The following is a 12,267-nucleotide window of genomic DNA, read 5'->3' as shown; positions in this document are numbered from 1 at the left end:
AAAAAAAGTCTTTAAGTCATAGCATGGGAGATCTCTAGTGACTCAGTTCTAACATTCAAAAATGCAATTTGTTCTTTGTTGCCTCCCACGGGGGCAGGGATTCCAATGGGGGCCCCTCCCTGTGGAATATCTGAAGCTCTCTTGCGGCAAAGCCTTTCATTGCTCATCTTTGCTGAAATGCTAATCGTTGTTCAAAGCTCTGAACGGTGAACTTGAGGTGGGAGATTGAAACCAAGAGGGAGGAACAGAGACACCAACAGGGAGACCCACTGAGCAATTATGCACGTGTGGCCTGCAGTGAAGGCTGCCGTCATGGAGAACAGGGCAAGCGCGCTGGTTCCTTGGGAGGCCCTCTAACAACCCTGGGAGGGGCAAGCTGGATATGGGGCACAATCGCTAAGTTAGAAGATGACCAAGAATTTTCACCACCAAACCAAACACAAAAGGTAGTTGAAGGGGTCCGTGTCTCAGGATATGGCTCCCTGAGAAGGTTACTATCAGGGGTGAACAGATCATGGAGCCTTGCAATCTGGTGCCTTATCAGAATGATCATAAAATGATTACTCCAGAGAGATCTGAGGCAGGGGAAGAGCAGCTGATACCTGCTGAGCAACATGCCACTTTGGAACCCAAGAGGGGCAAGAACGTCACCTTTGCTCTCTCAAGCTGGATGGCCGCCTGCTGTTCTCTCTCTTGCCGAATTGCTTCCCGATCCTCTTCCAGAGAGACATCGGAGTCAGACGGCCTGCTCGTGTAGGAATCCGCTGAACCCTGGAAAGGAAAACCCGGAGTAGCTTTTATGAGGTGATGTGGAGCTTCTTAAATCATCACATCTAACAGCATCCTGGAGTGGGTTCTTCTCATTTGCATAGAATTTGATAAATACGCTCTATGCCGTATTGCAGACATAAATTTAGATGGCAGAATATAGTTAAGCATCTGAGTAATTCGGAAGGTAGCAATGTTATGAAGGGAAATATTTTGACTACATTAAGTGCTAGAAAGTAAACTGCCATGAAAATTATGTGATGCTCAGCCCCAATTCTTCTTGTTTTGTGCTAGCTTTATATTAAGCCCATATAAACTTGTGGAACTGAAATTTCATTCCATTCTCTCTTTTATATACAGATTTAAAGGAGTAAGAGATTTAGCCTATTACAAGAGTAACTCCTACCCATATCTTGGATTACAGATGATCAATTTAAGATTTCAACACAGCAAAGCAAAAACCTGAATTAGTAAAATGATTTTCAGTTCCAATGTCAACGCCATTGAACAAGGATGTCCTCAACTGAAGCCCATTCCTAGAAGGACTATTTAAACAATAATGAAATCCAGCCTGACTCATGTGGCCAAGGAATTTCGGGCAGTGGCCATCACTTGGTGCTCATGCCGTAAGAAGAGATGAAAACCACAGCAGCTGAAAAGTTAAAAACAAAAACAAACACCCCAGAAGTTTGCTTTCTGCTTGCTAAAAGAGCATCATCCTTACAATTTCCTTAAGCTGGCATTAGAAGTTGATGTTTGTGTAGATGATATTTACACAGCAGACGTATTGATAAGACTGGTGTATTTGGCATGTTTCATAAACCAGGTACAGATTCTAAAAAGCGTATGCTTATCCATATTGCTGAGAATTTGCTACCCACTGCAAAACAAAGAACTCTAAGAATGGCTGACTGCTGAAACGGGCACTTTGAAAGTTTTTTCTAAACTTGGAAATGTTAGGGTTTGTTTGTTTGTTTATACATTATTTGTGAATTTGCTGCCTGTAAGGGTAGCTTTGTCTCAGTAGAGGGTGTCATTTTAGCTGGGGTAGTCTTTCCCACCATAAAAAAAAATCCCAGCACAGATTTTCCTGGCAGCCTAGAACAATAATTCCTGGTTAGAGTTTTATCAGAATGCCCAGTAGAAGCCCAGTTCTAAATTCTAACTCTGCAACCCACTTTTGAAAACTTGATACAAGTTCCTAGACCACACTAAGACTCAGTCTCCTCTTCTGTAAAATGGGGATGTGGTTTACCTCACAGGATTAAATGGAATAGGATATAATGAATACCTGATTATTGAGCCCTGGCTGTCACACCAGCATGGGGCTAGATGCTTTGCACACCTTATCTCACTGAATCCTTAGAGCAGTGGGTAAGCTGGGATTCAAACATGGGTAATCCAACCGTAGAGCCAGCAGTTTCAAACCCTACATTGAGCTGGACTTGATATTAAAATATTTACTCTAGGACCTAGCACATAGTAGGCACACAATAAATAGACATTCTCATTTCTGTTTCCTAGTGCTGGTATTTCTACCTTGATTTAAAAAAAAAAAAGAGTTAAGAGATTCTAATCATTTTTCAGCTTACTTACATATGCAAGTTAAGTTGCCCATCTTGAAATGTACAGTATCCTTTTTTATTGTATTTGCTGCATAGAAAACAACGGTAAGTTTTTTTCCCCAGCTTTATTGAGATATAATTGACATATAACACTGTGCAAGTTTAAGGTGTACAATGTGTTGATTTGATACATTTATATATTGCAAAATGATTACACTATAAGTTTGATAACTGCAGTGTGTCCAAATCCATGCACTTCATGCAGTGCTTTTGAAAGTGCCCTTTACAGAGGAAATGTATTTGCTAACCAAATTATAACCAAACTCCTCTACGCAAATCGACTGGGGAGAAATCTGGACCTACAAAATAAATAAGTACAGGGTGACTATTTTATAGATGCATTCATTGCTTAAAAAAGAGCTACCTTGAAGTCCTTTAAAACAAGAGAGTTCTATCAGCATAAATCTTTTGTCCAAATTTAGGTATACCTGCATAAAATCCAGAGTAAGAGAGAAAGGAAACAATGTTTCCAAAAAATATATGAAAACGGTTTTGTGTTAGTTCTAGGCAATGCTTTGCTGAAGTGTGATGTGTGTGGTAGACCATTTTAAGGTGTTAGATGTCTGCGAAGGTGTCTGGACTATAAAGTGATTACAATGCAGGAAGTCAGGAAGGAGGCACTTGTTTTGAAAACACGTGCTGGGGAAGGCTAACGACTGCAGTTCACAAGAAAGCAGGCTGCCCAATGGAGCAGTGAGTCAAACAGCTAAAATACACAATCCACTGTTGACACTAGGAGATGGCTAAGTTCCTGAAACTCCGTTAACGATTTTTCAAATCCTGGCATTCAATCATATGCGCACACAAGAAGTGACTCAAGGGCTCCTGCAAATAAACTTTATTTTGAAATGTGAACAAGACTGTTAAGAATTTCGAAATTACTTAGTAAGTTCTACTATTGCCAAGTATGTAAAAGCATACAATATCCTAAGAATACTGTTAGAGGGAAACATAAAGCACTGTGATATTTATTTTCATAATTACAGTGTGAGATTCACAGCATTTACTCTGTTTTTTTTTTCTTTCAATGACATCTACATTTCTCTGAATATGGAAATCATTGCTGCTGTCTCTCAAGGTCCTAGGGATACCAGAGATCCAACATCAAGACCCCAAATTTGGCCCATGGACATGTTCTGCTGGTTTGGCACAGAACTGGTTTCTTGTTTCTATTGATTTTTATTTGATTTGTTTCAACTGGTTGATAGAGAGTACAGACAGGAGAAAGAAAGGAAAAGAAAAAGAACGTAGGTTGTTTACAAAGGCACAGAGAGCAGGAGAGCCACAGAGAGGCAAGAGGAGACTGCCTGGGCCGGACCAGAGGAAGGATGGGGAAGGGAAGTGGGGCTGCAGCAGGCTTAATAGGACTGGAGGGTCGGGGGGACTGCCCAGAGGTCTGGTTAAACCTTTATGATCAGGAAGAGGGAAACTGCAAGAAGGAAATAATGCTAGATGCTAAGAGGACAGAACTAAAGATATAAAGGTTACTAGCTCTGGCCAAAGCTAAAAACTGCAGCCCCATCAGCCTTTTGTTTTCCAAAATTCCACTTCATAAAATGGGCAAAGAGCAAGGCACCCAACTCATCAAGTGAGCCAAACCTGGGCTGTTAATCTATATGTAAGATGCAGGACAGAGGCTAGTCCCTCAAAAGTTCCTAAGCAGAAACCATTGCAAGTCACATCTTTGAGTCTCCAAAGAAACAACTAAATTGGGGGGAAAAAATGGAAACAATTGCTGCAAGTCTTTTTATACATATATAACATTACATATGTATGTATAAAATAATGCATCCTAGTGAATATCAAAAGAAACACATACATGTCTTTCTATGAACATGAGCCCCAGATTTTTTCCCCCTTTTATTCAATATTGAAAACAGATTCCAGCCTCACACCTTTCATAAATCTTGAGTATAAAATACAAACGTTATAGAAACATTGAAAAATCAGTTAGTTTACTGTTGTCCTAGAAGAAGGAAAGTGATCTCAAGTCAAACAATGGAAAAGTTTCTTTTCCTGCCCGGAGAGAGAGGCCATGACATGGACGGAAGAGTGGCCATGGACTTTGGGGTCAGGAAGTATTGGGTTTGACACTTCTGCTAGTTCTTACTGGCTGTGTGTCTTGGGCAACTTATTTTCACTTTCTGAGTCTCAATTTCCTCCCCTTTGAAATGGAGATAATAACACATACCTCACAGAGTTTCCCAGTGTTTGATTTGAGATGGAACATCATTTCGTTTACCATCATGAGGAAAATTCAGGAATTGCCAGCAAATAATATTTGACTCACTCATTAAAGTTTTTGGCAGTTTTTCAACATTCAGTTTTTTGGCTGCCCTAGAGTTGTAGGATTTACATCTTGTTCTTTTTTTAAAAAACAGCTTTATTGAGGTATAATTTACATACCATAAAATTCACATAATTTAAATGTATGATTCAATAAATTTTTAATAAATTTACAGGATACAATTCACACAACAATCTAATATTAGAATATTTCTCCCACTTCAGGAAAAAAAAAAAAAACCACCTTTTGCCCATTTGCAGTCACTCTCCAAACCTACCACGAGATCCAGGGATCCACTTACTTATCTTGTCCTTTTAAAACTAAAATATACTTCCTCTTCTTATAAGTAGTTTTAGTATTTAGATATGTCATTAAATTAGAGCAAGGAGAAGGGAGAGTTTATAAATGTTTGATTTTAAAATGCATTAATACTGGAACAGAACCTGGTTATTGTTGGAACTTTTGGGCTTTGTGGTCAGTCCTGTGCCTCTCACTTCCTACCTAGCTTAGCTGTCCATTCACTGGACACTGACCATCTGTCAGTGGCAACAATGTGAGAGGACAGCTGCTTAACTTTTCTGAGATTCTATCCTCATCGGCAAAATAGGAATGAACCCTTCAGGGTTATTTTGGAGAATTACTAAGATGCCATAGTATAGCATAGCATACAAGCATAGTAATCGCACAAACAAAACCAGTGTTGTCCAGGAGAACTTTCTGCAATGATGGATATTCTGTATGGGTGCTGTCCAGTATGGTAGCCACTAGCCACATGTGGTTATGGAGCACTTGAAATGTGCCTGGCCAGACGGAAGAACTGAACTTATCATTTAATTTTTAAATGTTTAAAATTTTATTTCACTTTAATTAATTTAAAGGCAGATACCCACATGTTAACTAGTGGCTACCACATGGGGCTGTGCAGTGGTACGTACTCCAAATGTCAGCCCTTCCAGATCAGACAAGTGAATGTTAAACTTGACGTAAATCTGGTATTTTAATAGTTGCATTAAGTGGACTAAGTGAAAGTGGAATGTCCAGAGACACATATCACTCCCAATGGATGTGAGCTTGTTTCTTTCCACTGAGTTTGCAATGCCTTGACGATGCACTTTTCCACAGTGTAGAAGGAACAAAGCTCTTTCTTGATTACTTTCCCAGATTTCCCAGGGTAGATAGGTAAAGAGCCCCCTCATGAGGCTGCCCTAGGCAAAAAGGTCTCATAGGCAACATGTATCTTTACAGGATAGCCCCTCACTTTCTTGCAGATGCTTTCTTCTCCTCTACCCCTTTCACCAAACATGTCCAGAGCTCTTTGCAAGGGCACCCACCCAGCCTAGCAGGGTCCAGGCTATGTCTCCAAGTAGATATGCCTGGGAAATGTCTAGAACATAGCAGAACCTCAACTTTGTTGAAAGAAAGACACTCTCGCTCCCATCAAAATCTATTCTTTGGTCCATGATTTCAAGTTCTTCTAGGGCGGTTGGTTAATTGATCAAGGTTTATGCTAACTGGGTGTGCTGTTGTTAGCAGTCCCACCCCCCATAACATGAGATTTTTTTTTTTTTTTAGAATTATGGTTTTCAGTGCCCTAATCCAGAGCACTGGATAATGTGTACATTATCAGCACTTTGGCAGAACAAGGAACTTTTGAAATTATGCCTCAGAGATGACAACTTAACTTTACTCTAAGGTACCTTGTACTGTCTTGTAAGCAGAAGGTCTTCAAATATGTTGGTTGAAAGAATAAGGCAAGCTCTGCAGCCCACTTTTATTGGACAGAAGACCAGCAATTAATCTGACTAAGCTCCGATTTTAGGCTTCAAAGAGCAGTCAAGGGCAGCAAAGGAATGTGTTCAGAAAAGGCCATAAACGGAAAGGAAAGAGAATGAATGCTTACTCATCCCTTACTTTATGTGAGTCACTAATTTATGAACTTTAGATTATCACATCAACACTACAAAGTAGGTTACGATTATCCCCATTTTATAGATGAGGCATCTGAAGCTCAAACAGGCAATAAGAACTTCCCTCCATGCCACTATCATAGGGCACATTGCAGGGTGCAGGAGTATGGGCAGAATCTTTTTTTTAATTTCCTCCACAAAATCTGGTGCAAACTTACATTAAAAAGTCAAACATTTTAGTCGCCTTCAGTAAAAGAAAACAACATTCTGCAATATATTGTTAACGTAGATCGTACACCAAAATCTCACTCGCTAGGAACGATGGATGCAAGTAAAGAAATGACATTCTTAGATCATGGAAAATAAACTGGAGACTGCTTTTCAAAAGACATGTTTGCTATTTCTAACTTCACATGGTATCTCTAGATTATCAAGCTTTTGGTTTGTGAATTTCATTGAGTTTCTGCTTTAATGACAGGATTTTTACTCAGCATTTTAGTTATTGGTAGGAGATTTTAAGGCCCCCTTGAGTTTTCTTTTTCTCTTACGTGATAACTCCTCCAGTTGTGTTAAACTACTTATTTACAGGTTACTTCTTATAACTAAATTATAATTATATATCAATATATAGTTAAAAACGAAATGCAGGCTTTGTCTAAATTATCTGACTAGTGGAATCCAAATTAATGGGTTCTATTATAACTGTTTTTACATAATTTATTTAAAAGGAAGTAATATTATTTACAAAACTTAGCCAACCTATCCTTCTTGTTATGTTGACTAGTTTGGCAACTGCTGTAATTGCCTGGTTTTGGATAGGTATTTCTTTTCTTTTTTCTTTTTTTTTTTTTTGCATTTTTTCTTTGACTTTTATTGAGATATAATTGACATATAGAACTGTATAAATTTAAGGTGTATAGCATAATGATTTGACTTACATATATCACAAAATGATAGATAGGTATTTCTTTCGATTGGTAGTCCAAGGAAACCCATCAGTGGCAATACAATAACAGCAGAAAAGTTTCAATTGGCCTCATAAGTATAAAGAGGGAGGTGACAAAAAGGCCCAGATGGAGATGAAAAGGAAATCTGTGTCAGTCATGGCCATTTAGGAGCTTGTGGGAAAGGAGAAGTTGCAATGTGGGGCTAACAGCAGATCTGCAAGTTAAATCAGTGGTGATGTTGGTAACGGGGGGCAGATTCCTCTTATCTTGGGCTACTATAAGGATTGCAGTTTCATATGGTTCAGCCTAATACACTGGGGGAAGAACAAAAGATATAGATTACTTTATATGGATCTTATTTCACCAAACTGCTTTGATAATCAGTGCATGATATCATACAAGATTGTAAGAAGTGCTACATCAATGAACACAATTAGTAATAAATCAAAACCCTCTGTGAGACTAAAGGGCAACAGAAGTTGAAAAAAGTCATGATCATGTTTTGCATACAATAAGAATGTTATTTTAATGGTACGGATGATGAGATTATGGAGCTCACTCTCCTTCTGGGAAAGGGAAAGTGACTGCCTGCTGGGAGAAGGTGGCCTCAAGCAGTCAAGCTTTACTTTGTACAGGTCACAGAACAACATCATGGGACACTGAGCAGCCACCCCAGGAACCAGCCCTGCCTGGTCAGAACTGAGAGCTTCTGACCAATCCACGTGACACAGGTGAGTGTCTGGGCGGCTACACCTGGCCGATTCCAGCACCGGCACCTGCAAGCAGTAGCCACAGCACAAGGTCCTTCATGCAAGGGCGGCGGCTAAAGCTGCACTAATCTAGTTTCAGCAGAGATGTTAGAAAGGAAATGAATATATTTGCTCAGAAAATCCTGAATGTGCTGCTGGTAGCTGCAGAACTGCATAGTGATAAGGCAACTAATGGTTTCTTGTAAATGTGGGCGTCTGTGACCCTTCTGGAAAAGTGATTGACTGACACTTCACATTCCCCCAGAGTAGTTTACAAAGTAGCCCACAAAACACTACTTTTATGTTGTGGTCTATTTTCTTGAGAGTCATATTAGAGACCTGATAACAGTAAATATGTTTCTCCTAAAAGTAGCTCCAGGCAATTACTTGTATTTAAAAAAAATTTTTTTTAAAGACTTTTCCTTCTGTCATATAAAGGGAGGAATAATATAGGTTGCTTTAGAAGAAAGTAAGGGAAGGACTTGAACCTCTCCTGTATCATTTCTGTAGCCTCAGAAATGGTTTGATGAAAAATTATCCTTCATTCTTTGAAAATATTTTGCATTCATAACGTTTCTCATTAAAGGGATGCATATTGACTGCATCAAGAACAGAAACCCCTCCCCAGAGATGGCTGCAGATGTGACGGAAGCCAAAATGAAGCATCTACTTCATTTCAGGCAGAGATCATGTCTTCCCCACTTTTGTTGTCCTCAGAGCCCAAAGCACAGAGCTTTGCACCTCAGAGGAGTTCAAAACTATTTACTGAATAAAAAAATGAATAAGGAGGTTTCAAGGGGAGGAAAAGAAACACAAATGGACTGCCCGGTAATGCCCAGACTTCACCCAAGGGGAGTATACACTTTGGGTTTCCAGATGTTGCTGGAAACCATGTTGGAAGGAAGAGTGAACACCAGTGTTAACTTGACAAAATGATATGAAAGTGATTTGGAAAACTTAATATTCAAAAATCTCTCAGAAAAAATGTTAAAAAAAAGAATAAAGAAGGAGAATTAACCTTTTTAAAATAGATATTAAAACATTATAAAACTGCAGAAATTAAAAATGTTTGGTTCTAGCACAGATCAAAGAAATTAGAGTCCACAAATCAACCCCTATATATTGATAATTAATATTTAACAGTGGAACTTCCCTGGTGGTGCAGTGGTTAAGAATCCGCCTGCCAATGCAGGGGACACGGGTTCGAGCCCTGGTCCGGGAATATCCCACATGCCATGGAGCAACTAAGCCCATGCATCACAACTACTGAGCCTGTGCTCTAGAGCCCGCGAGCCACAACTACTGAGCTCGCATGCCACAACTACTGAGCCCACGTGCCACAACTACTGAAGCCCGTGTGCCTAGAGCCCGTGCTCCGCAACAAGAGAAGCCACCGCAATGAGAAGCTCGTGCACGGCAACAAAGAGTACAAAGAGTAGTCCCCGCTCACCACAACTAGAGAAAGCCCACAGGTATCAACAAAGACCCAATGCAGCCAAAAATAAATACATAAATAAATATACATTAAAAAAAAAAAAAAAAATATATATATATATATATATATATAACTGGAAACATTTCAAATCAATGGAAAAAGAGTGATTATTCAATAAGCAATGTTGGGAAACTTAGCTGGCCAATTGGGGGAAAAAAGGTAGATCTCTATTTGATTTCTTATACAAAAATAAATTGCAGATGAAGATATTTAAAGGCAAAATTATATAGATATATCATTATGTATTTCTTACATATATACATATATTTATACTAGCACTAGCGGAAACTATGGCTATAGTTTTAATGTAGCATGCCAAAATGTTCAGAAGCTATGAAAAGACTGATTAATCTGACTACATAAAATGTTTAAATATTTATCTGGGAAAAAAAATACAAAAATGCAAATGACAGAAAAAGAAAAAATTGTCACATAAGTGACCTGGGCTTAACATTCTTCATATTCAAAGACCACTAATGAAGTAATAAGAAAAAGATGAACAACCTACCTCTTCACCCACCAATATGGCAAAAAAATAAAAATAGTTAGGAAATAGAAAAAGGAACAAGAATGTACGCTGAACACGTGAAAAGGGCTTCAGTCTCTTTCCTACATAAATAAATATAACTTAAAATATGATACCACTTTCACTGATTAGATCAAAACATTTGATAATACCCCGTACTACTGAGGGTACATATGTTGGTATGAGTGTAAGTTGGTTTTATATTTCTGGAGGTAATTAGGTAAAAACAATCAAAATAAAACAGACATAAATTTTAACCAAACCATTCTACCTGAAGAAATTTACCCTAGAAATATACCTATATCAGATATGTATATATAAATGTATATACAAGAATATTCACTGCAATATTGCATATAATAGCAAAAAAATCATAAAAACCTAAATGTTAGCCGTAGAAGACATGTTTTTAAAAGTAGGGTGTATTCACACATAGAATAGTATGTAAACACTAAAAAGCATGGCATAGACCTCTAAGTAAGTATGTGTAAAATTAAGTCACAAGATCAAATGGTAAAATAATCTGGCATGTTGTTTTAAAACTGTGTTAAAATAAATGAGAGTCTCTCTCTATATAATACATATATATGTATGCATACACATACACACACACACACACACACACACACACACACACAGGAGGAGGAAAACAAACTTTCATTTATTACACTTTATATCTTTCTGTACAGTTTGAATATTTACCTTGAGAAATTAAAAAAAACTAATATTATGTATATAGATATTCACATTTATATACACAATGTGTACTTTTTTTTACAGAGTTATGTAGCTTGAAAATAAATATGTACTTCTTTTTACAGAGTTATGTAGCTTGAAATTACCTGCCTTAACCTCAAATGATGATTTTGATAGGTGTGGTTAGTGTTAACCACTTTTATTAATTGTGGTCTTTGGAAAAGAATATTCCCTCTGAAAGGGCTAGGGGCCCCAACAAAGGCTAGGTTAGTGTGAGTGTTTCTCTTTGACCACTAATCTCCTAAATTTGTGAAGCTTGTAGGTCTTAAGTTAAAAACAAGATGATGCAACTTAATGTAGTAGTTTAACTTTAGGTATAAATGCTATTTTTGAATTGTAAGACAGTGACTGATTTGAGGGTATATGAGAGGTCTGGTGGGTCCCTTATGCACACGTAGCTACCCCTAGTTACCTCCAAAGAAGGAATCCTCCAGCATCTTACTGTCACGAGACCTGTACTCCAGGCTGCTATATTCCTTACAAACTTGCTATCCCTCCTTTGCTCTTTGGGGTCTTGACAGCGACTACACAGTGCCCAGCCCTCCCCATCGGTGTCGATCAACTTTATATGGAATCTGGAGTGGTGAAAGCAATAACCTTCCCTGGGTAGTGTCCTTCCTCCCCAGTGGGTTCAGAAGTGGGGAATGAAAACAAGGCTTGTTTTTTTGACTCCCATCTGATACCTGTGTTGGAGCTTGTTAGATTAGAGGAAATTCTTAGTTCAACCTTTGGAACTAGGAAATGAGGCTTTAATCAGAATAACACAGCACTTTACAGACGTTATCTAAAAGTCACCGTAAAAACGTTAAGACTGGAGCTCATTATCCTCACTGAAGTAACTAAGATTCAGGAGAAACCAATAATCTGCCCAAGGTCATGCAGCTGGCCAAGTATGGTGAACTCTGATCTCACTGACTCAAAAGCCCTTGCTAATAGCTAATAACTAAGCCCAGTTGAGGTGTTGGTAGACACTGCTGGATGAGCAGATCACTAAGGCTTCAGGCTTAAAAACACTAGAATCTCTCTCTCTGCTTTTAGAATGAACTAACAATTACTAACCATGCTATGTTTTCCCCAGTAAACGATCTTGATTTCTCTCCAAAGCTCTTTTTTTTTTTTTTCTTTTTTTTTTTAAATTTATTTATTTATTTTTGGCTGTGTTTGGTCTTCGTTTCTGTGCGAGGGCTTTCTCTAGTTGTGGCAAGCG

The 12,267-nt window shown here is 38.4% G+C and overlaps 1 protein-coding gene across 6 annotated transcripts in view; it reads right to left on the bottom strand.

The window, feature by feature from the left end:
• CACNB4 (calcium voltage-gated channel auxiliary subunit beta 4) overlaps positions 1–12,267 on the bottom strand; it is a gene marked incomplete at its 5' end in the record, with an annotated part of 250,477 nt that overhangs the window by 51,228 nt on the left and 186,982 nt on the right. For all 6 annotated transcript variants that reach the window (XM_082395765.1, XM_082395769.1, XM_082395766.1 and 3 more), the window contains one exon: positions 652–771. In XM_082395765.1, coding sequence (XP_082251891.1) covers positions 652–771 — 120 coding nt within the window. The remainder of the gene's footprint in view (positions 1–651; positions 772–12,267) is intronic.

Source organism: Balaenoptera borealis, assembly GCF_965194805.1.
Source record: "Balaenoptera borealis genome assembly, chromosome: 6".
Classification (NCBI taxonomy): Eukaryota; Metazoa; Chordata; class Mammalia; order Artiodactyla; family Balaenopteridae; genus Balaenoptera; species Balaenoptera borealis.
This window is presented reverse-complemented; position numbering and strand designations above follow the sequence as displayed.